General features: G+C 40.4%; 2 protein-coding genes across 4 annotated transcripts in view; one reads left to right on the top strand and one right to left on the bottom strand.

Moving 5' to 3' along the window:
- The window catches only part of LOC131100709 (MORN repeat-containing protein 4-like), a 68393-nt gene that overhangs the window by 3656 nt on the left and 42548 nt on the right, over positions 1 to 22189 (bottom strand). Inside the window, exons 2-5 of one of the 3 annotated variants that reach the window (XM_058046163.2) lie at positions 21410 to 21486; positions 8683 to 8754; positions 1328 to 1442; positions 1149 to 1258 (exon numbers count right to left, since the gene is read on the bottom strand). In XM_058046163.2, the coding sequence (XP_057902146.2) occupies positions 1149 to 1258; positions 1328 to 1442; positions 8683 to 8749 (292 nt within the window). In that variant the 5' untranslated portion in view covers positions 8750 to 8754; positions 21410 to 21486. Of the gene's footprint in view, positions 1 to 1148; positions 1259 to 1327; positions 1443 to 8682; positions 8755 to 10769; positions 11225 to 21409; positions 21494 to 22189 lie in introns of those variants that run through there. The other 2 variants (XM_078793600.1, XM_058046155.2) reach the window with 2 other exon arrangements.
- Positions 14301 to 22189, top strand: part of lcor (ligand dependent nuclear receptor corepressor) — a 62416-nt gene continuing 54527 nt past the window's right edge. The window contains exon 1 of the mRNA XM_058046153.2: positions 14301 to 14573. Coding sequence (XP_057902136.2) covers positions 14336 to 14573 — 238 coding nt within the window. The 5' untranslated portion in view covers positions 14301 to 14335. The remainder of the gene's footprint in view (positions 14574 to 22189) is intronic.

The following is a 22189-nucleotide window of genomic DNA, read 5'->3' as shown; positions in this document are numbered from 1 at the left end:
AGCTAGGAGACCCGGGTTCGATACCCTGCTCGGCCATCTCTGTGTGGAGTTTGCATGTTCTCCCCGTGCATGCGTGGGTTTTCTCCGGGTACTCCGGTTTCCTCCCACATTCCAAAAACATGCTAGGTTAATTAGCGACTCCAAATTGTCCATAGGTATGAATGTGAGTGTGAATGGTTGTTTGTCTATATGTGCTCTGGGATTGGCTGGCCACCAGTCCAGGGTGTACCCCGCCTCTCGCCCGAAGACAGCTGGGTACACCCTGGACTGTTCGCCAGCCTGCACACTATGATGTAAATAAAGCATAATAGGAGTGTAAAAGTGTATTCCCTTGTACTCCTATAGAGCAGCTACACACAATAACACACACAGAAAACTTTTTGCACCAATTCCATCTGTATTTACTTTGATTTGTGCTTCCTGCCAAAACAGTCAACATTTTTCCAGGTTACTAGCTTGAATGAGGCTGAGATTATGCTATCGCTTTTTGTTTTGGTAGTCCCTCCCCTTCCACGAGTTAGCCAAGATGGCGACCACTGAGTGTGGTAAGTGTCCATCAATGCACAGACTAAGTATAAGAACGGCAATTTAGACACAGCAGTGGTTTTATGACGACATTGTCTTTGGTCGAGTGGTTAGCGCGCAGACCTCACAGCGAAGAGACCAGGGTTCAATTCCACCCTCGGCTATCTCTGTGTGGAGTTTGCATGTTCTCCCCGTGCATGCGTGGGTTTTCACCGGGTACTCCGGTTTCCTCCCACATTCCAAAAACATGCTAGGTTAATTAGCGACTCCAAATTGTCCATAAGTATGAATGTGAGTGTGAATGGTTGTTTGTCTATATGTGCCCTGTGATTGGCTGGCTGTGTTTTTCAAATTTTATATTTAATGGGCCATAAAACAAAGAAAACATAAAACTGCTTTCGTGGTTCGAGCAAATGATTCTCCAGTAAATGACAACTTCTCATAATATTCCCATTTTTACAATCTATAAGAACGTTTTGTTTGTGTGTGAGTGTGAATGGTTGTTTGTCTATATGTGCCCTGTGACTGGCTGGCGAACAGTTCAGGGTGTACCCCGCCTCTCGCTGCGACCCCCGTGAGGAAAAAGCGGTAGAAAATGAATGAATTGATGAAGAATATCTTACCGTAGCCTTCCACACATCCGCTTTTAAAATCGCCCTCGAATCTCATCCCATCGAAACGAGCGAAGACGCCAACGCCTTGAAACTTCCCCTGCACAAACTCGCCCTCATACCTGACGACATGAACAACAGAATAACATCATTTGAATACAAATTGAAAAATGACATCAGGTGGATCAGACCTGGATCCGTCGGCGAAGACCAGCACGCCGCAGCCGTGGAAGAGTCCGTTCTCAAACTGTCCCGTGTAGCACGTCCCGTCGCTGAACGTCAGCTGACCCCGGCCGTGACGGAGCCCTGCGACAGATGAAAGCGCCGCATTTAAAACGTCAGGGAGTCACCCAGTCCCCGGCTTACGTACGGGGAAAGTGACGGCAGGCTGAGAGAAGAGCGGGAGGCCCCTGAGGCTTGTAGCGTCAAGCTAAAAGCTCCACAGAGATGAAACCAAAAGCGGAGAAGAAGAAAATAGGCACAGAGGAAGCGACGAATGAATGGGAAATGAAAGTGAATGCGATGCCTATGATCAAGACACCATTCACGTTAAAACGCTCTTTTCTTCCGTCACCTGAGTTTATTTTTAGACACACGCTCTTCTAAACGCTCCCTCTCTCTCTCCTGCTAACAGCGAGGAGGAATTGTAGTTTTTGTTTTTATTTGTTTGTGTCAGACTGACACTTCCTGTCATGGTGGTCTCCAAGCTGACAGCGCTGACAGAAAGTCTGCGCCGTCCCCCGTGGTCCATTGCTGACAAAACCACTTTGTCGCGTCTCTCGTGTGCACTCGAGCTAAGCTAACGGAAGCCTTCAATACGACTCCACAGAGAACATCAATGTGTCCTTCTAGGATACTCCAGTCTAATTCTTTAGTAGTTACATTGGCAGCAAATCTTTACGTTAAAAACTTTCACATTTCCATTAGATGGAGTCATAAAACGTTCAAAAATATTCAAATATTTTCATTGCCGAGCTTCACCTGCAAACTGGAGGGGCCCAAAAAAAGCAGTCTGGTATGGATCTGGATAAATATGAAAGATCATCACCATGACAACAAGGAAAATGGAGGATACAACCCACAATAGCAAGAGATAAGGGGAAAAAAATTTGTTTACAAACAACTGCTTTTCTTATACGACAGAATAATGCAAACAGTGAATTAGTGCATGTTGAATACAGGAAGTGAACAAATGTATTAGCAACTGATGTGAGGAGGGGGTAGGATTAAATTAGCTTTGCTTGCTAAACGCTATGCATGTTCAAAATAAATAAACCGTGACCATAAAACAGTAATGCAACAAGTTCTGTGCACATTATGTCCTTGGATGCTCATATAACCGAAAATTAAAATTAAAATTAAAATTAAAATTAAAATTAAAATTAAAATTAAAATTAAAATTAAAATTAAAATTAAAATTAAAATTAAAATTAAAATTAAAATTAAAATTGTACACATTATGTCATTGGATGGTCATATCACCTCGTACTTCGGTACGTGACAAAAAAAATAAAATTAAATGAATAAATAAAACTAAAAAAAAGCAAAATTAATAAAAGAAATTTTTCAAAAACTAAACTATATTAGGAAAACAGCAAGTGAACAAATGTAACAGTTACTGATTGTAAAAGTACCAGATGGAGGGGTAGGATTTAATAAGCTTTGCTTCTTCCTACTCCTTTTGGACATGTGCAACTGTGAACTGATTATGTGATGCATTCAATTGTAATCTGATGCATGTTCAAATGAATAAAACCATTACCATTACTAACGACTGAGGCACAAAAATCTATTGTACAGGAGTTCTAGTTCTTCATTAGTTCCTCAATAAATACTGTAATTTTCTGTACCCTATTGTAAAGTGTTACCAATGCACCCATTCCGATAAAACCACTAACAATGCTCTGTTTACATATAATGTGACACGCGTATTTACCAAGCTACAGCGACATTGTTATTATTAACATTGTTACGCCAAAGAACAATGTTACCGCCGCATTGACACTTTGCCACGCCACGACAGCTGCTGTGTTTTTGAGCTTGGGAAAAAAATAAGGTGTAGCGTGTTCCTTTGTATGTTGCTCAGTGACATCAACGCGCCCAGGAAAGGAAGTTCATTTACAGTAAGCATCATATCATCATATTTACTTTCATATCAACATCGTCAATGTATACTTTGTACATGCACACTCAAATGTTATTTATTTTTGTCTTTTTCTAGCAAGCCCCCTCATGGCCAGGGTTGAAGAGGTTAAGACAGCTACTGCACATATTGTCTTTGAATATTCCACGTTCAATCATCTTTTAATAATACACAGTATCTGAATATTCCCAGCGGGATGGAGACAAACGAGCACTTCTCGCCATCCAGGAACGAGGCTGATAACACTGGGGAACACAATTTTTTCAACTTTCTGTTGCATTGGATTTTTTAACTGATTCTGAATGATTTTTAGGCGCTGATTTCAAATCTGAAATTAGTTTTTCTCCATAAGCTCTAGTTTTCATGCAATTTGAGATAGATGAAATAGTCTAAATATATGAACTTACATAACCCAAATCTATGCGTTTTGAGATTATATACATAGATAGATTCTAATATTTTTATCATGCTTCTTTTTTCCCGGTCAAACATGGCTTCCTCATCAAGACATCACTGTAGAAACAAGCCTGATGCCTTCTGTTACATCTGTGGTTGCTACACACTCCATCATCAGAGACGTAACATATCCTTGTTTGTGAAGCGAGCCTACAAGGCTTATTTTGACGTTCATCTTGGTGACCAAGACAAGCCATGGGCTCCTCATGTTGTGTGCCACAATTGTGAGGAAATGCTCCGAAGCTGGACCAAAGGAAAACGCAATGGTCTGCCTTTTGGAGTTCCAATGATTTGGCGAGAACCCACCAACCATGTAACTGATTGCTACTTTTGCATGGTAAACACAGCGGGTGTGGGCAAGAAAAACAGACATAAGATCGTATATCCGAACATTCCCTCAGCTATTCGGCCTGCTCCGCACTCTGAAGAAGTTCCTGTTCCAGTTTTCAAAGGTTTGCCTTCATTAAACGATAAAGACATTGGACATGATACGAACGAGGAAGACAGTTGAGACAATGAATTGCCAGAAACTGAGTGGGAACAATCCGAGGAATGTTCTTCAGAGACTGAATCTCCCCCAGTCCCCAAGCCTCTTCACCAAACTGAACTGAATGACTTAGTTCGGGATTTAGGTCTTTCAAAGAAAGCAGCTGAGCTTTTGGCATCAACATTACAAGGCAAAAATCTTGTTGATCACACTGTGATGTGTCATGTGTCAAGTGTCATATTACAGAAAGCGCGACCAGCTTTTTGTGACCTTCTTTTCTGAAGACAGTTTGTTTACTGCCATGATATCCCAGGTCTTCTCAAAGAACTGGGTGTTCCTCACTATGATCCAACTGAATGGCGGCTCTTTATAGACAGTTCTAAACGCAGTCTCAAGTGTGTTCTTTTGCATAATGGCAATGTTTACGGGGCATAAATACTGTACTGACAGAAAGTGATAAGCGTTATTAGCTGTGATTGACTCTTATCTGAAGAACGTTGTAAATTATGCTTATCTCACGTTGCGATAAAGACTGTTTTCTGAGAAACGCTTCCAGAAAAACATATGGCACTTCTAACAATGGTGTACTTTAATCTAAAATCACATTTTAATGTTCTGTTTCTTTTGCCTTGTTAAATATACTGATTTGTGGCTGACATTGCAATATCCTATAATAATAATAATTTAATAATAATAATTTTAATAAAAATTAAAGATTGCATAAAATCTGTAGCTTGCAGAAAAAAACTAACTTCAGATTTGAACTCAGCACACTTAAATTGACTAAAAACAAGTCTTACTTTAAATGCAACATTTTGAGTGTTCCCCAGTGTAATTGGCTGCCGGTTGCTTGCACTATCTCTAAGTGAAGAAGGTGATTTAGTGGTGTTTAGGGGCGGATCGAGAAAGGGTAGGTGTGGGTTGGGGGGTGGGATGGTGTGTGTGTGTGAGTGGGGGGGGGGGTGCTTTATAGTGCAAGGCCGACGAGTGAGTTTGCTAATGGTGAAGTAAATTAACGCTCCATCTGTCAGAGCTGCTCAAAGTGCTGCTAGCTCTCTAATCTCAGCGGGCGATTTGGACGAGAGATTTGGCAAAACTAAGTCAGGTCTTTCCTCGTCTGAAGCACCCATATGAATGTTCTAGTACTGTACGTGTGTGTGTGTGTGTGGAGACAATTGAACTATTTTAATGAAGCCAGTAGGACACCACACATAGAAATGTGTCCCACTTTTACTGAAGATGTTTAATTGAACTAGCAGTAGAAGTATTAAAAAAAATATTTCCACCAAGCGCTCCAACAATGGAGGACATCTTTCTTCTTCTTGTGGTTTTGTTCCATTCTGAAAGCCATCTTTTTTTGTCCACCAATCAACACGCTTGATGCAGTCTAGTGCTGACCAAAAAGTGCTATGATACAGCATTATTTTGGTGCCAGAAGTGGTAGCCAAAATCTGGCCTTAGGGCCATTTGTAGCATATTTTACATCAAGCGCTGAGTGCTGAACATCAAGCACGGCCTGCATCAAAGCATGCCAAAAATACCGGAATTTCCGGGACTATTTTTAGACTCGCACTTCTTTTCATAGGTTGGCTATTCCTGCGACTTATACTCCAGAGCGACTTATAAATGAAAATATATACCGTATTTTCTGGACTGTAAATCGCAATTCTTTTCGTAGGTTGGCTGTTCCTGCGACTTATACTCCAGAGCGACTTATAAATGAAAATATATAGCGTAATTTCCGGACTGTAAGTCGCAATTCTTTTCGTAGGTTGGCTGTTCCTGCGACTTGTACTCCAGAGTGACTTATACTTTTGACAGACATTTTACAAAAATAAAGTTGTAATATTATGATTTTTTTTTACCCAAATAAGCTAAATAATACCGTATTTTCCAGACTATAAGTCACACTTTTTTTCATAGGTTGGCTGTTCCTGCAACTTATACTCCAGAGCGACTTATAAATGGAAAAAAACTGTTTATGTTACATAAACACTGGAAACCTGAATAATAATAGGAAACCTGAATAATAATAATGATAAATGTTTATGAATAAAATTACTTTAAGCATAAATTGTAATATCAAGAGAAAAGTATTTTGTCAACGTGCCAACAAAATTTCATTTCCCAACAAATAAAGATTTTACTCTAATAAAGTGGTGACATTATCAGGAAAACAAGAATGTTGTAGTTTAGACATTTTACAAAAATAAAGTTGTAATATTATGATTTTTTTATTAATTAATTAAATTAATTAAAAAAATTAAAATAAAAAAATATTTAATTAAAAATAATCCCTACTACAGTAGCCTGTAGTAGGGATTATTGAGCTAAAACTGGATGCTGGAGCCTATCCCAGCTGTTTTGGGGCGAGAGACTGGGTTCACCCTAGAATGGTGGCCAGCCAATCACAGGGCACATATAGACAAACAACCATTCACACTCACATTCATACCTATGGACAATTTGGAGTCGCTAATTAACCTAGCATGTTTTTGGAATGTGGGAGGAACCCGGACAACATTTAAACCCCACACAGAGATTCCCAAGTGGAGAATGGAACACAACAAACATAAGCGTTGGTTTTACATTTACAAATGTGTCCCTCATCGGAAAACATGTGGAAACCTCTGTAGTCCACTGCCAGTGGAAGCAGGCTTGGTGCAAACTGGGCTTCAGTGACAGATTATCCGCCAACGATTACACAGAAGGGACAGTAATTTCCTCAGGTCAGATTTGATCTGTCCAGACAGACTCTATAATCTGTCATCCAGAGCCTTGTCAGCGCCTTGCAACAATCTCAAAAGTCTCCCGGTAATTGCCCGTCCACCGACACGCTAATGCTAAACGCCGTTAAATGTCTTCCGGCTGTTGTGGATGGTCCCGACCCACTTCCTGTAACGTGATCACCCCGTGAACATCTCAGACCGACACGGTGCTGAATTATTCAACACCGACCCGACACGCACCTACATGTTTGTGCATAAACGTTCCGTGACCCCCACCCCACGGACTCAACCAGAGCTGTTAAAATCAATGGGAGTTGAACTGAAATTTCTCATCCAAAAAAACATTCATTCATTCATTTTCTACCGCTTATCCTCACACGGGTCGCGGGGGTGCTGGAGCCTATCCCAGCTGTCTTCGGGCGAGAGGGGTACACCCTGGACTGGTGGCCAGCCAATCACAGGGCACATATAGACAAACAACCATTCACACTCACATTCATACCTATGGACAATTTGGAGTCACTAATTAACCTAGCATGTTTTTGGAATGTGGGAGGATACCGGAATACCCGGAGAAAACCCACGCATGCACGGGGAGAACATGCAAACTCCACACAGAGATGGCCGAGGGTGGAATTAGACTCGGGTCTCCTAGCTGTGAGGCCTGCGTGCAAACCACTCATCCGCCGTGCAGCTATACTATAGATCGTTATTATTATTATTATTCATTCATTTTCTACCGCTTATCCTCACGAGGGTCGCGGGGGTGCTGGAGCCTATCCCAGCTGTCTTCGGGCGAGAGGCGGGGTACAGCCAATCACAGGGCACATATAGACAAACAACCATTCACACTCTCATTCTTACCTATGGACAATTTGGAGTCGCCAATTAACCTAGCATGTTTTTGGAATGTGGGAGGAAACCGGAGTACCCTGAGAAAACCCACGCATGCACGGGGAGATCATGCAAACTCCACACAGAGATGGCTGAGGGTGGAATCGAACCCTGGTCCTCCTATTTTATTTTTACTTGTTATTTTTCTAGTCTTTGGAACTTTGGAAACTCTGTTTATAAAATGTCCTGTATAAATAAAGTGGATGGGATTGGATTTGAGTTGTTTTCTAAATCGTGCACTAACAGTGTATTACAGTGTAATAATCAGCAGCCAAACCAGTCCAACAGTTTTCCCCTTGTTTATTGTGTAACGAGCATATGCTTCCCCCTCGCTGCCTCGCACCATGGCGGGTGCCAAACTTTGCCTCTGTGTTTAACCTTGCCCTAAAGGTTGTCAAAGTGTTTTTGTGGAACTGAAAATATGGGCTGAGGTGGTGTGATAGCGCGTCTCGGCGGGCAGCAGATGGCGCGTGCTCGACGCTTGGCATATTCCACCTTCGCACCTTTTCACGGCATTGAGCTTCATTTAAAAGTCAACTGGAGCCCCCCCGGGGGGCTGTGCGGTGGATCTGATTCCGTAGTGCAGATGCACCTAATGAAGTGGCCGGTGATGGATGTCCGTGTGTGCACTTTAAAAAAAAAACACTTCACCTCCAGTGACATGGCCTCGTCCTGTTTGTCGCTTTGTGTTCGCCTCGGCTGAGATCAACATCAAATGCATGGAACAAAAAAAAGCCGACATGCATGGAAGTCTCCATCATGCATGTGGGCATGATGATGTTCATCATCATGCATGTAGCAACACGTGTGCCGTGCATGCAAATGGCGCCCTCTTGCCTTCTCGCCATTCCCCGTGGTATTCCTCGCCGTTGGAGTATTTGAAGGAACCTCGTGTCAGGGTCATGGGTCCTGCACACACACACACACACACACACACACAGGTTTAGCATCAACGTGTTGATCAAGTGTTCATCTCTATATATGCGGCACACAACCTTGAGCTAAGCAGTGCTCTATTGTTTAGTTGCTACTGAATACCTTTCAATGTAAACTGTGACACGCTCCTTGTTTTTTTTTTTACAACGTTTCATGGTCCCAACGCACTCGACAACGTCGTCCCAACGACAACGAGAGCTACAGGTAGTTAAGTACTCTCAACGGATGAACACCAAGATGGACGAATAGACGTGCAAGGACAACGTCACTTTTGTTCCTGTTATTGTGTCTCCTAAATGCAACACATATTCGAGTGAAGTTAGAGTGAAGTGAAATTAGGCATTGAAATGCTCAGAAAAGTGGAGTGATGCCGACAAACATTGGTCGTATCTTTGGTTCAAAGCCATGAGAAACATATGAAGGATATAGATGTATGGAACCTGTAAAAGGGCCTGCTCCCATGAGATGGACAGTTATGATTTAGCAGCATCGTGTTCTGAAACGTTCTCCTCTCAATAAGCCTGTTTCTCCCTCTTTTGCAACAACCCTTCCAGTGTGCAAGACAACCACGGAGGCGTTTTATTACAGTTTCATTTCATTCTTGTATTTGTATTGAGGGGCGGCACAGCGGTCGAGTGTTTAGCACGCAGACCTCACAGCTAGGACACCAGGGTTCAATTCCACCCACGGCCAGTTTGTATGTTCTGCTCGTGGGTTTTCCTCCCACATTCCAAAAACATGCTAGGTTAATTAGCGACTCCAAATTGTCCATAGGTATGAATGTGAGTGTGAATGGTTGTTTGTCTATATGTGCCCTGTGATTGGCTGGCTGTGTTGTGTAAAAAGTTGACAAATTTCATATTTAACGGGCCATAAAACAAAAAAAAACATAAAACTGCTTTCATGGTTCTCCAGTAAATGACAATTTCTCATAATATTCCCATTTTCACAATCTACAAAAACTTTTTGTTTGTACATTCCTCATTATATTCATACTTTACTGTTGTAACATTAGGAGTTTTTCCTTTAAATTCACATTTTTTTCCTCATAACGATATGACTTTCATTTTTTAAATTTCTATAATTTATTTTGTCGCACAAGTATGATTTTTTCTCGGAAAGTTGCAGTATTTTCCTCATAAAAATCATGACTTTTCCTGGCAAATGTGTAGCTATTTTTCCGAAAATCAACTACAACTTTCATCTTGTACAATTACAATTTATTTCTCATTAATATATAGGACTTTTTAAGCTTTTTTTTTCATGTTTTTTCATCCGGTTTCCTCTCACATTCCAAAAACATGCTAGGTTAATTGGCGACTCCAAATTGTCCATAGGTATGAATGTGAGTGTGAATGGTTGTTTGTCTATATGTGCCCTGTGATTGGCTGGCGACCAGTCCAGGGTGTACCCCGCCTCTCGCCCGAAGACAGCTGGGATAGGCTCCAGCGACCCTCGTGCGGAAAAGCGGTAGAAAATGAATGAATGAATGCATTTGTATTGAGTGCCTTAGCTGTATCGAGAAGCTGATTGCATATTTCAAAATAAATTCTGTATGTTTACAAATTTCATCTATGTTTTGTAAGCTAACTACTGTACTGTACATTCAGTACATTAGTATATCCAGTAGTTACTGTTAGTAAGATATTTGTCTTTGTTTTGTTGTTCCCCGCTGTTGCTGAAGCTCTATTTGTGTGACAATACAAGTATGGTAAAACGCCTCTTTTTTGCTCCAAAAATGACACCTGCCGGAACCTACTACTGCAATAATATTAAAACTTACTAATCTATGCGTGAAAAGCAGGTTTATTAGACGGTATTGTTCGTTAAATGCCATCAGACTGATTACGAAATGAGGAGGGGAGTTTTCCTCCATTTAATGTTGCCACAGTAACGGCGCCCTAATCCCTTTCATCCTACCGGCATGACGCTGACAGCCGCGGAATCAAACTCACGCACAACGCACAGAAACAAAATGAACGCTTTACCTGTTTAAGATAAACAGCGACTCGGTGTCTATCATCTACATCGCTGAATCAGAGCGCCGACAGGTGCCAGAAATCATCAGCTGTTAGCGGCGAAAAATTAGCCTTTTCCGTAGCCACTACTTTCCCGGAAGTCCCGCTAAAACGTGTCTCCAAGATGACGCAATATGATTGGTTCACAGGAGTATACTTGATATTCAAGGTCTCCTCCTATTGGCTGATGTGTATTTGCCGCCCAACCCCTCCGTGGGCGACATCTTTGTGGAGGGCAGCGGGTTCAACGACTTAATTAGCCGGAGTGCTCCTCTCTTAAAACGTTTGCCCTTGCAGTTTTTATGTGCTGCCCAGCGCCTCCGCAGGATTAGAAAGGGCCAGAGAGGTTTGCCTTTTAATGACACGTTGCCATTTCATGTTTCAATTTGGTGATTAGGCCCGCGTTTTTTGGTGAGCTTTATGGAAGTTGATTTACGCGCTGGGGCAGCTGCGGTGAGCTGGTGACGGTTTGTTAAATGACAAGATGGGCTCCTTCGTTCAAAGCTGCAATTCACTAAAAAAGCTGACGAGGAGGAAAAGCAGCCAAGGTGACCCAAATTAAACGCATGTACTGACTTCCCTGGCATTGATTAAAGCAAGCCGGTGATGTGTATGATGTCCATTTGTCCACACAATCACACATCATGCACACGGAAACCATTAAGCGCAGTAATGAATAGAAAAAACATCCACATTATATCACTTTACTAATATGCCATGCATGAAAATGTTACCTCTCGGTGCTTACTATTGGATGAATGAAAATGGGTCACAGTTGATGACCGTGGCGTCCCTGAACTCTTCGTTCCCAAATGTGACTAAAGAAACACTAAAGAAACAAGTGATGGTGAGTTTGAATTTAATGTGATTATAGCCACATTAAGCCATTAACAAAAGGGATGCTTAATCCGTTAAAGAAGTTAGTAATACTTTAATTGGCTAAATGACGACATTAGCGTGGATGTCATATTCTCTGGCAGAGAAAAATGAAATGGAAAATTAATAAAAAGCGAATTTCCTGCTGCTGGCCACAGAAGGGAGACTGTGGGTAGTAGGAGAACAGACAACAACAAGGAACGCTAACATTAGCGTGCTCAAGCAAGGAGCGTTGTGCAGTACGGGTTTATGTCATGACATAAAGTAGCACGAAGGCGATGGTCAAGGTCAAGGTCAACGGCCACATCCAGAAAAATTGAAGAATGGGGATTAAAAATGCTAAAAGCAATCCAATCTGGGCCCATATTTATGCTAAGCTATCTGAACAAAACAGTCACTAACAACGCAAGTGTGATATTTAATAATATTGTTATTAATACTTCCTTTTTATAATACGCAGAAAATACCCCCCTTTGGATAGCATGTCAACTAAAAATGGTACCTGATAGTGTCTGCTTTTGGATCGGGAAAGTGTCAAATACCTACTTCTAAAATCCTTATTTATAAAATCACAAATACTTCAACTTGCTGATATAGTTCATCTTCAAACAGCTAAAATAATGCATAAGGCTAAAAAATAACCAATTAGCTAAAAATGTCATCCAATACTTCTCTACAAGAGAGGAGAAATATGATCTCAGGGAAGAAGTACATTTGAAACACTTATATGCTAGGACTACGTTAAAAAGCCATAGCATTTCAGTATGTGGAATCAAACTATGGAATGGATTGAGTAAGGACCTCAAACAATGCACAACGATGAGCCAATTCAAGAAACAATACAAGCAGTTGATGTTTGCTAAATACAAGGATGAAGAGTCTTGAACCAGTCATGATGTGCTATATATATCACTATATTGACACTTACTATGGTACCCATTATGTCATTGGATGCTCATATCACCTCGTACTTTGGTACGTGACCCAAAATTAAAATCAATAAATAAATATACAAAATAAATACTAAATAAATAAATACATAAATATATAAAAAATTAAATTATATTAGGAAAGCAGAAAGTGAACAAATGGTACCCATTATGTCATTGTATGGTCATATCACCTCGTACTTCGGTACAAGGCACATTATTTTTTAAAAAAAATACCCCCCCCCAAAAAAAGACAAAAAAAAAACCTTAAACTGTATTATGGAAAGCAGGAAGTGAACAAATGTAACAGTTTGGTACGTGACAAAAAAAATAATGAATAAATAAAACTAAAAAAAAGCAAAATTCATAAAATAAATTAAAAAAACTAAACTATATTAGGAAAACAGCAAGTGAACAAATGTAACAGTTACTGATTGTAAAAGTACCAGATGGAGGGGTAGGATTTAATAAGCTTTGCTTCTTCCTACTCCTTTTGGACATGTGGAACTGTGAACTGATTATGGGATGCATTCAATTGTAATCTGATGCATGTTCGAATGAAATAAAACCATTACCATTGGCATATTAGCCACAATACAATACAATAAAACTAAAATCTTTGAAGAGGGATGCATTGGCGACTCAAGTCTCTGTGAAGAATGGGTAGGGGTTCTCAGTATGTGGCCAAAAATAAAATAAAATAAAATAAAATAAAATAAAATAAAATAAAATAAAATAAAATAAAATAAAATAAAATAAAATAAAATAAAATAAAATAAAATAAAATAAAATAAAATACTAAATAAATACATAAATATATAGAATATTTAATTTAAAAAATAAAAATAAAAAAACTTAAATTATATTAGGAAAGCAGGAAGTGAACAAATGTAACAGTTACTGATTGTAAAAGTACCAGATGGAGGGGTAGGATTTAATAAGCTGTGCTTCTTCCTACTTCTTTTGGACATGTGGAACTGTGAACTGATTATGGGATGCATTCAATTGTAATCTGATGCGTGTTCAAATGAAATAATACCATTACCATTATGACAATGCTAGCTCTACTATTGTTGTGTGTTTCCCAAACTTTTCAAATCTGAAATTGAATAAACACGGAATAAAATAGATCAACATACTGCGCATTAAGAACACAGCAACATGAATGAAACAGCTTCCAACCCAGTAAAAATTGAATTTATCCAACTCCATCATTTGCATATATGGCTAGATGAAAAGAATATTAATAACTGTGCAATTGATTTTTTTTTTTTTGCATTGATGTACGATAGTACGGACATATGGATCGGTACAGTAATGTTCGGGAAGCACGGTTCGAAAGGCTCCTTGCCGGGATTATTCGGACATTGCGGAATCGCCATCAAAATCCACATAAAAACATCCAAAACAAAACCTCTTTGTATGCAAACTACAGCTTATTTACATCCTGTGCGTGTGCATGTGAACAATGCGTTGTCTTTATGTGCATGTTTAAATCCCCACCCCTCCCTGCACCCTCGCCCTTTGACACACATTGGGCCCTCTAAGCCAGGCCACATTTGGTGCACGCCGCCATGTGCTGCACACACACAACATTAAAAAAAAAAAAAAAAAAAAAGAGAGACAAACATCCCTGAGGACGACCAATGGGAGTAGAGAGATGCAAGGGGGGGGGGGTGAGGAAGAGGGGTGGGTGGGACGAGAGAGAGAGAGAGAGCTATAGAAAGGGGGATGCTGCAGTCCCGTCCCCTCATATCCCACTCCACCCTTACAATAAAAAAAAAAAAAAGCAAGCAAGCAGCAGCACGGGTGACGCGCGCGCGGGGAAGCACCCAGCAGTATGTGCGCGCCCACGGGAGGGGCCGACAGAAAATGGCGAGTCTGTGCAAACGGCAGCAATGCACGATAGAGAGGCGCGGCTTTCGGCAGGAACTTGACTCCTGGAGGCACAAACTCATTCACTGTGTAGGTAAGCTCGCTTGGAATTGTGCGTGTGTGCGTGAGCGTGTGTGTGTGGAATGGAAGCTGTGCACCAGCTGGGAAAAAAATCCATCCTCCGTCCTTCCGTGGAGCTGTCATTTTCCTATATATGTTGCTGTTGGCCTCCGGCCGGGACACATCCAGTAATTCTCGATAAGTGTGTTGGTTTTTTTTTGCGTGTCTCGCATTTGTGGTTCGCTTGTTGTGAAAAAATGATAAAAAAGTGCATTACGGTTTTTTTTACTAAATGTAAATACGTTAAAATTCATGACATGTTTATTTATTGTAAGCAGCGGGCGTCACGTGGTCTCCGGGAGCCGCGCTTCAGCCAATCAGAGCAGCCGTGCCCGAGTGCGCGTCGCCGGCCAGGCTTTTTTGGTGGTGGAGGGAGGGGGAAGGGGGAGGTGCGCGCGGCCGATTTCCAAACATGATCCCCCCCTCCCTCCACCCCTTCTATTCCTCCTCCTCTTCCTCCTATGGAAATGATCTTTTGGGAGTGCGCATTGCTGCATTGGGGAGAAATTATCAGAGATCATTCAGTGTTTTAATAAAAGGGGAGGGGCTTCTGTACATTGTTGATGTTTTGGGATGGCGAAGGAGGTCCTTGTTGTGAATGATGTGATGTTGTGATGATGGACTTTTAAAACTGGCTTTTTCCCGTGTGGCTGTTTACCGCCTTTTCCGGCTAAACTGTTGTGCTTTTTGGTAATGGTAATGGTAATGGTTTTATTTCATTTGAACATGCATCAGATTACAATTGAATGCATCACATAATCAGTTCACAGTTCCACATGTCCAAAAGGAGTAGGAAGAAGCAAAGCTTATTAAATCCTACCCCTCCATCTGGTACTTTTACAATCAGTAACTGTTACATTTGTTCACTTCCTGCTTTCCTAATATAGTTTAGTTTTTAAAATTTATTTTATGAATTTTGCTTTTTTTTAGTTTCATTTATTCATTACATGTTTTTTTGTCACGTACCGAACTGTTACATTTGTTCACTTCCTGCTTTCCTAATATAGTTAAGTTTTTTTAATTTATTTTATGAATTTTGCTTTTTTTAAGTTTCATTTATTCATTACATGTTTTTTTGTCACGTACCGAACTGTTACATTTGTTCACTTCCTGCTTTCCATAATACAGTTTAATACAGTTTAAGTTTTTTTTATTAAATTACATTGATTACATTTTTTTAACTTTATTTTATAATTAAATTAAATTAAATTAAATTAAATTAAATTAAATTAAATTAAATTAAATTAAATTAAATTAAATTAAATTAAATTAAATTAAATTAAATTAAATTTCACGTACCAAAGTAGGAGGTGATATGAGCATCCAATAACATAATGGGTACCATAGTAAGTGTCAATATAGTGATATATATAGCACATCATGACTGGTTCAAGACTCTTCATCCTTGTATTTAGCAAACATCAACTGCTTGTATTGTTTCTTGAATTGGCTCATCGTTGTGCGTTTTGGTCAGAATATTCACCGATTGAGAGTAATGGTACATATGTTTGAATTTTCCAGTATGGAACATTTGCTATTTCCCACATGATACATATTAAGCGAGTGACAGGAAGTGTTTGTCCGCTTTGGTAAACAAATGCAGTGCATATAATAGTACCCAAGGAGAAAGCGGAGCTTGGAAACCCTCAAGTCTCAGCCTTTCCCGGTGAAGTAGTGGATAAGATAAAAGCGGTGTGATGCCGTTGTTCAGTAGAGTTGGGGAACATGTTCCAAGCTGGAATTATGAATACAAGAAAGTAAAAAAATACTGCATAACGTGATTAATAATGGAATCTGCTGCATCGTTTGTCGTACTTTACTAAAAATAAACTTATTTAGGGTTGCGGCTTATGACTATTTCTGTCGTCGATGACAAGCAACGGACTAGAGAAGAGACAAAAATGGTCATCACTGTTTTCCAAAGTCAAAGCTGACGTGTGCGAATATTTTGTTTTGCCAAAACACAAAGATAACAGGTCTGCTTTCATGGATGACTAGGGAAGTACAAATATTTACATTTTGAAGAAAACAATTATTGTAATAACAAAATGTTGTCGATTAATTAGATAATATTAGTTTCAGCATTCAAATTATTATATAATTTTTTTGTTTTTTTAGAATTTTACAATATGAATGCGGAAATATGAGAAGAAATGTTGCAATTATGAGAAAATATTACAATGTAAGTCAGAAGAGGAGAAAAATAGAAAGCATTTTCTACCGCTTATCCTTACAAAAGTGCTGGAGCCTACCCCAGCTGTCTTCGGGCGAGAAAGGCAGGGGTACACCCTGGACTGGTGGCCAGCCAATCACAGGGCACATATAGACAAACAACCATTCACACTCACATTCATACCTATGGACAATTTGGAGTCGCTAATTAACCTAGCATGTTTATTTTGGAATGTGGGAGGAAACCAGATGAAAAAACATTTATAAAAAAAAAAAGCTTAAAAAGTCCTATAATTTAATGAGAAATAAATTATAATTGTACAAAATGAAAGTTGGAGTTAATTTTTGGAAAAATAGCTACACTTTTGCCAGGAAAAGTCATGATTTTTATGAGGAAAATACTGCAACTTTCCGAAAAAAAAACAAAACATCAGACTCGTGTGATAATTTGAAAATAAATTATAGAAATTTTAAAAATGAAAGTCAAATTATTATGAGAAAAAATGTGAATTTAAAGGAAAAACTCCTAATTTTACAACAGCAAAGTATGAATATAATAAGGAACGTCAGAACGTCAGTAAAAACAAAGAGTTCTTGTCGATTGTGAAAATGGGAATATTATGAGAAGTTCTATTTACTGGAGAATCATATGTTAGAACCATGAAAGCAGTTTTGTTTTCTTTGTTTTATGGCTAATTAAATATGAAATTTGGCAACTTTTTACACAACAGGGCGGGAAAAGCCTTTTATTTTATTCTCATGTCTTGGGATGACAGAATTCCCTTTCACACAGGCAGCATTACCGGCATCTGTCACATCATTCCTGATTAATGGCATTCAAACGGAGCATCCAACCGTCATAAAAAAAAAAACCCAAAAACTCTTTTGTCTGCAGGAACGGGCGCTGCGCTTTTATTTTGGAATACTCCGACCCCCTTCCCCCGCCGCTCCCGACCCCTGAGGCCTCCATTTCTGGCGTATTTCATTAGCTGACGTTTAATCTGGTTACATCCAGCGAGCTCGATATTATGTCAAGATTATCATCCACTCCGCCTCTGATCTCTCCACCTCGCCTCCCTAATCCGCCTTTTACCAAACGTTGCGGCGGCGGTGGCGGTGGCAGCGGCGGCGGAGGACTGAGTGTTTTGCGGCACTTTTGGACGCATCTCCAGTGTCCAGATGTTGTGCGTTGACCTGTCACCTACTTAGCGCTCTAATGAGGGCGGCCGCCTGCTTCCATGCTGCTTTTTAGCAATGGACGCTGCTCATGATGAGGGTGAGGAAGAAAGAAGAGGATGGTTTCCTCCATGTTTCTGTCGGACATGTCAACATGACATCTTTTTTTACTTCACCTCAGCGCTTTTTCCTGGAATATTCTAACACAACTACTGCTTTCATGATATATTTGCATATGAAAGTATTTTGCACCAATTTAATTCCCCAAATCATGTACTGTACGTTCATTTTGATGCGAGTTAGTAAACCTTGCAAGGCGTTACGTTCTTTTGTGTGTCAGTAGCTTTAATGCTAATGAGGTGTGTTCATCTCCGACAGTGTGTGTCTCTCCAAGAAGCACTATTGTGAATTTGATCCACTTTAGACATAAACAAAAGGACACTAGCCACGTTTACATGGACCCAAATGTTCCAATTCCATTCGGGTTATTTGCTGAAACGGAAAGAATGTAACCTTTGTATACACCTCATTCCCAAAGAAAAGTGCCAATCCGAATGAATATATAATCGGATTCCCAGTGGTGGAATATTCCTTTCTCCAATCCGATTGAGGTATCTTGTACCCGCTCAATTGGAAAGTTGTAAGACTGCGTTCTTCGTGGTGTTTTTCTTCTTCTGTTGTTTATTGGCGGTTAGGTCGTGCAATTCGGAATCATGCCCAACTTTTGGGAAATACAGTCTTCCTTGTTTTATCGCGGTTAATTAATTCCAGATCCGACTGCGATAAAAACATAAATTTTTGCGCAAATTTGGATTCAGTATTTTCTGAGTCAGCATAGAAAACCTGTTTTGGACCACAAGTTTTACCATTATTAGAGCCTTGTTGATATAAAATAACACCCCTATAGTCACCTTCACACTTGTGTTATCCAATATAACAATGGGTACTATGGTACCCAATATGTCATATGTCATATCACCTTGTACTTCGGTACGTGACAAAAAATATATATATATATTATTTTTATTAATTTAAAAAAACTTAATTTAAAAACTTTAAAATTAAAAACAAAAAACTTGAAAATCTTTAAATTTTTTATTTTTTTTTAAATTTACAAATTTTTAAAAACAAAAATTATATCAGGAAAGCAGGAAGTGAACAAATGTAACAGTTAATGATTGTAAAAGTACCAGATGGAGGGGTAGGATTTAATAAGCTTTGCTTCTTCCTACTCCTTTTGGACATGTGGAACTGTGAACTGATTATGTGATGCATTCAATTGTACTGAATATTCGCACAGGAGCTGCTGTCAGCCACTCTCTAGAAGTGTCTAGAACCTATCATGGTTGCTGCTCATAAATCGGCTGTACGGAAACACAATCTAGCTCGCTATTTGGCGATCCTCCATCGCTGATGTGATAGGAGTCACTTCAACAGTGTTGCTGTTGTTGACTTCATTACACTTCCTGCTTTAAAAGGACCCAAATTTTGATTCATTTCCTCTCATGCAGGTTGTTTGTATAGACACAGAATCCTAATAAAAATCCAAAAACCAGCGACAGCGTAAATCCAGTCCAGTGAACCGTGCGGTCATCCGCGTGCACGCTGCTCCCATCGACTTTGCGGACGTGCGCAGAGGCTCTTAAGGGCGAGCGTTTATCAGTTCAGATTGAAGTCTGACATGTTTGTTTGTTGGAGGGCTAATTAGCGGCGAGGCGGCGGGGAAGTGCGGCATCACGTGGAGCGCCGCTCTACTGAAGCATCTTCTTCTTCTTGCGAGGAGGCTAACGACTCTCGACCTCCGTGTTGACTTGTGTGGTGTTGCGGATGATGTGTTGTCTTAGCTTATTTCTTATTGTTGACGACCATGTGTAGACCAGCTGGTCTGTAGACCAGCTACTAGTCTGTAGACCAGCTACTAGTCTGTAGACCAGCTACTAGTCTGTAGACCAGCTACTAGTTGTGTTTTCGTGCAAATACAATAATAACAGGAAGTTCAACGACCAAGAAACGCTGCTGGAAAAAAACGACATAAACCAGCATACGATCTGTTTTTAATTCTGGTACCAGGTCTCTGCTGGTCTGAGGACAAGCAGACCAGCATGACCAGCACACATTGCGTTTCCAGGTCCTCCAGAAGAACCGAAGTCTTCTGAAAACACCTCCAAAAAGACAATTAACCAAGAATTATAGCGACATTGTTATTATTAAGTTTACACCGAAGAACTAATTTACTGGCGTAGCGACACCTCGCCACGCCTTACCAGCTAGCTAATAGCAGGCTAGTGCCTAGCTTCGCCACACACTTGATTATCACGCCATGCTCACAACGCATCACGAATATGGAAAGGTAATGCTACGTATTTGAGCAAATAAATTATTATGTATAATAACTAATTAGGGCTGCATGGTGGTCGAGTGGTTAGCGCGCAGACCTCACAGCTAGGAGACCAGGGTTCAATTCCACCCTTGTATGTTCTCCCCGTGCATGCGTGGGTTTTCTCCGGGTACTCCGGTTTCCTCCCACATTCCAAAAACATGCTAGGTTAATTAGCGACTCCAAATTGTCCATAGGTATGAATGTGAGTGTGAATGGTTGTTTGTCTATATGTGCCCTGTGATTGGCTGGCCACCATTCCAGGGTGTACCCCGCCTCACGCCCGAAGAAGACAGCTGGGATAGGCTCCAGCACCCCTGCGACCCTCGTGAGGATAAGCGGTAGAAAATGAATGAATAATAATAATAATAACGATCTATATAGCTGCACGGCGGATGAGTGGTTAGCACGCAGGCCTCACAACTAGGAGACCAGAGTTCAATTTCTGCCTCGGTGATCTCTGTGTGGAGTTTGCATGTTCTCCCCGTGCATGCGTGGGTTTTCTCCGCGTACTCTGGTTTCCTCCCACATTCCAAAAACATGCTAGGTTAATTAGCGACTCCAAATTGTCCATAGGTATGAATGTGAGTGTGAATGGTTGTTTGTCTATATGTGCCCTGTGATTGGCTGGCCACCAGTCATGGCATCCATAGGCACTGATGAAGGCCATTTTAAAGATTGTGCGAGTTTAGTTTTCATTTTACATCATTGAAACATAATTGTGTGTGTGTGTGTATGATTGTGATTGGCAGATCATTTTTGTGTGTGTGTGTGTGTGTGTGTGTGTGTGTTTTTGTTAATATATCTTCAACACCTCCCGTCTCCTAACACTGAATTAAACACACAGCCGTTTAACACAAAACGTCACGCCTTGGCTTCTGTGTGAATTGTGCATTAAAAAGACGACTACATTATGTCCGACGGCTAAATGGGGAAAGCTGAAACGTATAAACGTCACATACAAAAGACGGCGGTGCTCTGGGCGAACTACTCAGTGGTGATCCGGTTCCGTACTCAGACAGTTCTGGTCTGGTACAGTGTAGTATGTAGTGGAACTGTGCTTAGAGCCCTATGAAAACACTCACCAATTTGTTTTCCTTTTTCTTCTTTTCTATCCCCTCCTGCTCCGGTCCGGTCCAGTGTAGCTTAGACTTTTCCTTGACTTAAAGCTGGACAAGACAAAAAAAAAAAAGTAAAAATAAGCGTCACTCTGAATTATCGGGCATCGTAAGAGGTACATAAAGCAGTAAAACACAACGCAGTACAAATATACCCATCCAGCCCGAGTCGTACACACGACCAAATTAGCATGCTAGCTTCAATTCACGCTCCATAAGAAAAGGTTCCGCTGACTTTCGCTAAAATGTTGAGTTCGGAAGGAGGCTGGTTAGTGTTTGTAGTGGCAGTCCGGTACAAAATACTCGTTCTATGTCCTCACAATGACAACATCGATTAATATCATGTCAATTTCTGCGAGTTTTCCGTGTTGGAACAGTAAATTCTGGGATTCAATCTGCGGAATGTTGGGGAAGTGGTACAATGTGGGTGTGTTTTTGTGTATTTATTGGAGTAAGAGGTGGAGTACTTACTCCTCGCTGGAGTAAGAGGTGGAGTACACCCTGGACTGGTTGCTTCAGATGCATAAAACAAAATCATGCTATCACGTTAGCATGATGCTAACTTTTTCTCTCTGAATGTTTTTGATCTTTTGTGGTTTTTTGTTGGCTTACATGCTAATTTGTAGCCGAGTTGGTGTCTCTTTACCAAGGGTGGTAAGTGTCCATCAAGGCATACTACATCATCCGGGTACTGACAATGTACTACATTCTCAGAGTAATACTCAAAAGACTAAAAATGTTCGTAGG

The sequence above is a fragment of the Doryrhamphus excisus genome, linkage group LG9 (assembly GCF_037039965.1).
Source record: "Doryrhamphus excisus strain RoL-2023G ecotype Guam linkage group LG9, RoL_Dexc_Guam_v1.1, whole genome shotgun sequence".
Lineage (NCBI taxonomy): Eukaryota > Metazoa > Chordata > Actinopteri > Syngnathiformes > Syngnathidae > Doryrhamphus > Doryrhamphus excisus.
Note: the sequence above shows the minus strand (reverse complement) of the source record. Positions and strands in the feature narration are given on the sequence as shown.